At 47.8% G+C, this 5,267-nt stretch overlaps 1 protein-coding gene across 1 annotated transcript; it reads left to right on the forward strand.

Moving 5' to 3' along the window:
- Window positions 1-609: 609 nt before the first annotated feature.
- On the forward strand, window positions 610-3,516 carry LOC127317083 (diacylglycerol O-acyltransferase 2D). The gene is made up of 9 exons (XM_051347600.2): window positions 610-1,016; window positions 1,203-1,277; window positions 1,392-1,477; window positions 1,646-1,752; window positions 1,858-2,013; window positions 2,143-2,229; window positions 2,487-2,584; window positions 2,710-2,797; window positions 3,108-3,516. The coding sequence occupies exons 1-9, from the start codon at window positions 817-819 to the stop codon at window positions 3,207-3,209; spliced, it is 999 nt and encodes a 332-aa protein (XP_051203560.1). The 5' UTR covers window positions 610-816; the 3' UTR covers window positions 3,210-3,516.
- The last annotated feature ends 1,751 nt before the right edge of the window (window positions 3,517-5,267 follow it).

Consider the following 5,267-nt stretch of genomic DNA (forward strand, 5'->3'; position numbering starts at 1 on the left):
CTACCAAAGCGACGCCTCGACGCCAGTACTGGTGGAGAAAACGCATCGACGCTGGGTCACTGCCGGGCGAGCCAGACGAAACATCCGTCAGACGCGAGCGGACACTTTATGCGTCCGCGCATCGTTCGCATAGACGCATCCGAGGCGCATATTTGGACCAGGTTTGCGTCACGGAGGACGACCCGATCACTGTGCATCGCTCCGATGAAGGTTGTACCAGACGGATTTTCGAGCTCGGCGGACGCAAACTGTCCGTTGAAGATGTCCTTAGTTCCAAGCTTCACACCCTGGGATTTGTTTCTTCTTAGGCCGACACCTCTATTTTTCTATATGAAAAGTCAGGTATAACTAATTTTTGAGGTTAGTTTGAAGTTGAGGATTCATTTCGTCAAATTTGGTGTTTCAAGTAAACTTTTATATTTTTTCCATAGAAAGAAACACCGACCTGGCAAGGTCTGCAGCGTGGCGCCGCGCGGCGGGATGGGCGCCGCCACGTCGCCGGGTTGCATGCGACGCGCACACGGCACACTGGAACAGCAACGACCAGAAGCAGACAGCGATCGTCTTTAAAAGGCGGTGTGGCCCGTCTGGAGCGCATCCGACGGCCGACGCGCCACCGCACGCGCACCACCAAAAACCGACGGGAAGCAGCTTGGCATCTTGCGGGACGGATCCGCCCGCTTCTGCCGCGGAGCCAGCGTGAGCGTGAGCGTGAGCGAGCAAGAAACACGGCGCGCGCGGGAAGCGGCGGAGACCGGCAGAGACTTCCCTTCTTCCTCTTCCTCCAGGCCTCCTGCTCATTCATCCCCATCCGACATGTGCGCGAATGGCGAGGCGGCGGTGGCGGCGGACGAGAGGCCCGACGGGGAGGACGGCGAGGCGATGATGTTCCGGGGCAGCAACTACTCGCTGCCGCGGACGATTGCGGCGCTGGCGCTCTGGCTGGGGGGCATCCACTTCAACGTCATCCTCATCCTCGCCTCGCTCTTCCTCTTCCCGCTCCGCCTCGCCGCCCTGTGCGTCCCGTCCCCATCCCCATCCTATCGTTTTCGAATGGTTCCCTTTTTCAATTGCTGCGCATCAAAGCGCCCCCTTTTTCTTCACACGAAGCAAAAGAGCATCTTTTTCTTGTTCCTTTTCCTCTTATGCTCATGTCCACCAGTCCATGTTTGCTGATTCGGTTCATCCCCATCTTGATGCAGAGTGGTGGCATTGCAGCTCGTCTTCATGGTCATCCCGCTCAACGACGAGGACAAATGGGGCCGCAAGATCGGCAGGTTCATCTCCCTCTCCGGTCTTCCTTTTTAATTGCTACCAGTAGAATTTATTTGCTCGATTTTGTTCCTGGTTGACGATAAACTGACGGGTTGCGTGCGGCTCCCCTGGTGCAGGTTCATCTGCAGGTACGCCATGGGGTATTTCCCGATTAGCCTGCATGTGGAGGACTTCAAGGCCTTCGATCCCACCAGGGCTTACGGTGAGCTCCCCTTTCCGATTATGGATGCTTTCATCATCATATCTTAGCCCTGGACTAGATTCCCTAGGCTAATTCAGTTGCTGACGATATACATCAAAAAGGGGAAAGAACAGAGTTACTAGGAAACTCAGTTTCTGCTCTACTGATGTATGCATACTATATTTGCAGTCTTCGGCTATGAGCCACATTCAGTGCTGCCCATCGGTTGCGCAGCTCTCGCCGATCATGTCGGGTTTATGCCTCTGCCCAAACTCAAAGTCCTCGCCAGCAGTGCGGTAAGGCCCCTGAATTCCCCTTGTAGCACAATTTTGTCACTGATGATGACCTGAATTAGTCGGCTGCGTTCCTTATTCTCTTCATGGTTCGTTTGTACGTGCTAGGTGTTCTACACCCCATTCCTGAGGCAAATATGGACATGGTTAGGGCTGATTGCTGCCACTAGGAAGAATTTCTACTCCTACCTTGAAGCCGGCTATAGTTGCGTCGTGGTGCCCGGAGGTATACAGGAGATTCTTCACATGGACCATGACTCGGAGGTTTGTGTTTATCAATGACTTTCTGGCTTGTACCGTTCCCTTGCACGAGCAGCATTGACTTTCGAGTTAAAGTATGCTAAGTTTGTCAGCTACGCGTGGAGATCCAACCCTTCTTTCCGTGTTTTGCAGGTTGCTTTCCTTAATTCGAGAAAAGGCTTTGTCAAGATAGCTATGCAGTCTGGTTGCCCTTTAGTCCCTGTATTCTGCTTCGGACAGGTAGCAAGCTTGTTTTAGTTGCTGTTAAGTAACATTTGATTGATTTAACTGCAAATGTCGAAAGCAGACTAGAACAAAACTGAGTTTCCCTAACTTAAAACATCTGCCACTCACACAAGGAAACTTAAAACTGAGTAACATTTGATTGCAGGAGTATATTTTAGGTCATGTGTTTACCAACTGTATTTTTGGCTTCTTATCGCTGAATGGATTCATTAAGAGTTACTGTTACTGATTATCTGTTGTTATCTGGTCAGAGCAAAGCTTACAGGTGGTGGAGGCCTGGAGGCAAACTATTTGTGAACATTGCTAGAGCACTGAAATTTACTCCTATTATCTTCTGGGGAAGATACGGGTAATTCTCTGCATATCCTGTTTCTTTGAATCAGATAATTAAAATACACATCCATATGTTTATTTTCAGATGCGCTATATTGGTCTAAATGATTTTTCATCGCCTACTGGCACATCTGAATGCAGGACACCGATCGCTTTCTCGACACCTATGCATGTTGTTGTTGGTAGACCCATTGAGCTGAAGAAAAATCCTCTGCCTACCATTGATGAGGTGAAAACCATAATGATGCTACTGCTGTCAGGAACAATTTTGTGGATATATTGAAAACGCAGCTATTAGAAAAACATAAGCTGATTACCATTGTTCACATCTGCACATTCCACATCACCTTGGACAGGAACATGCACTTCTTCCACTGAAATTAAGTCATCGATGAAAATGAAGTGTTGTACAAAATGACTTTCCCGACACTGGCACAATATTATTTTCTTTTGTTACTACCTCATTACCCAGAAAAAAACATGCTTCCATATTGCTTTATTAGTTTTCAGTTTCCTAAGAAGTTTCCTGCTGTCCACAGATAAACGAAGTACACGGACAATTCGTGGGTGCCTTGCAAGAACTGTTCGAGAAATACAAGGCAAAAACTGGATATCCCAGCCTCCATCTAAGAGTCCTGTAATTGAGGAATCATATAATATTGCAGTGGTAAGCTTAAGCTTAGGCTTCAAGAATAATGGCTATGCACTAGGCTATCACATTAATTCAGCGACGCTTGCGGTGTGTTCGACCATTGCGCGAAGATCGAGTTCTGTGGAGTTGTTGTATGGCCATTATGTAGCTATACGGGCACGTGTTGATGATCATAAGGCTGCCTCTGATGTAAACGGATTGCCACTGGTTGCTCATAAGTAAAGCCTTGTAAACGTAGATCCTTCGAAGGAAATCTTAGTTCGTCCTTTGCTTTTTAGCTTGGATGATTGCAAATCTGCGATAAATGTGTGACGTGCTCTGAAGTGTTCATGTGTTGCTCTATCGCGCACGCGAGGCACGGGGATGATGACCCTCTCCTCTAAGCAAGAGAAAGCTTTAAGGGTTAGTTCGGTTGCTTGCCAAGTTATTTTCGCACTCGTCCAGAAGAATTTGGTTCGTTTGCTTGGTCTGCTTGAACCGTTTTCATGCACCGAACGTTTGCTTGGTCTGCTTGCACTGTTTTCCTGCACCGAACTGAGTTTTAAAGCTGCCAAAATATTAGTCCGTCAAGACCAAACGATTCGAATAAAAATATGGCATTCAAGGACTCGAAATATTTGCGAAGCGATGAAGGATGGAGATTTTACCCGACTCTTCGTATAAAATCTCGGGGTTACCAACATGGGTGTGCCTAATGGACATATCACCCGTGTACCCCTGGTTACGTTACCTGGAGACTTGAAGGCCCATGAAGCCGAAGATATGCGGCCCAGGAAAGTAGAGTCGATATAGGAAAGCTTGTACCAATATATGGAAAGACTCAACATGGCCCGATGTTTTATATACTTGTACGACACAGAAACCCTCAGCTTCAGCTCTGAAAACCTAGATGGACAAGGAAGAGAGATGAGGGAAGGCGATGACCTCCAGGGGCCGATCGTCGCATGTATATATAGTGGCCAGGGGCCTAGGGTTTACAGAAGATTTACAAGTAACAAACTCCTAGATACTAACCAACCGTAGCTATCTTATCTAGACAAACCGGTTGATCCAATCTTCTAGAAGCTAGGCTATACAATCCTAACTGTCGAACAGCCTCCCTCAATCTCAACGTGGTAGTATTACCATGTTCAGATTGTTCCTAAATCTCACAAAGGAAGGTATAGCCAGAGGCTTCGTTAGCACATCAGCTAACTGATCATGTGTAGAGACGAATCGCACATCCAACGCTTTGCGAGCCACCCTTTCTCGAACAAAGTGGTAGTCCACTTCTATATGCTTCATTCTGGCATGAAAAATAGGATTAGCTGCCAGATACGTCGCACTGAGATTATCACACCATAAGCTTGGAGCTCTCCTCAGAAATACCCCGAGTTCCTTCAGTAGTCCTTGTATCCACATGATTTCAGCAGTGGCGTTTGCTACTGATTTGTACTCAGCTTCGGTGCTTGATCGTGATACTGTGGGCTGCTTCCTTGAGCTCCAGGAGACAAGGTTTGATCCAAGGAAGATGGCATGTCCTCCCGTAGAACGTCGATCATCTGGACAACCTGCCCAGTCTGCATCTGCAAAACCACTCAGCAGCAATGACGATGACTTTTGCAGCAGGAGCCCAATTGACTGTGTTTGTTTCAGATATCGCAGAATCCGTTTTACTGCAGTCCAATGCACATCAGTTGGAGCAGACAGGAATTGGCAAACCTTGTTTACACTGAAGGAAATGTCTGGGCGCGTCAGAGTGAGATATTGCAATCCCCCGACTGCACTTCTGTATCGTGTAGCTTCAGCAGGTGTCAGTGCAACTCCATCTTGTCTAGATAGCTTTTCTGTAGAGGCCATAGGCGTGGAAGCTCCCTTTGCTAGCTGCATGTTGGTTCGTGTCAACAGATCTCCAATATACTTGTTCTGTGAAAGAACTATGCCATCCTGACTGGGTTTCACCTCTATGCCAAGGAAATAGCTCAAACTGCCGAGGTCTTTGACAGGAAATTCTGCACGAAGTTGTTGTAGGAGCTGATCAGCTGCAGACACCGTGGAGCTCACAACG

The sequence above is a fragment of the Lolium perenne genome, chromosome 7 (assembly GCF_019359855.2).
Source record: "Lolium perenne isolate Kyuss_39 chromosome 7, Kyuss_2.0, whole genome shotgun sequence".
In the NCBI taxonomy this organism is placed as follows: Eukaryota; Viridiplantae; Streptophyta; class Magnoliopsida; order Poales; family Poaceae; genus Lolium; species Lolium perenne.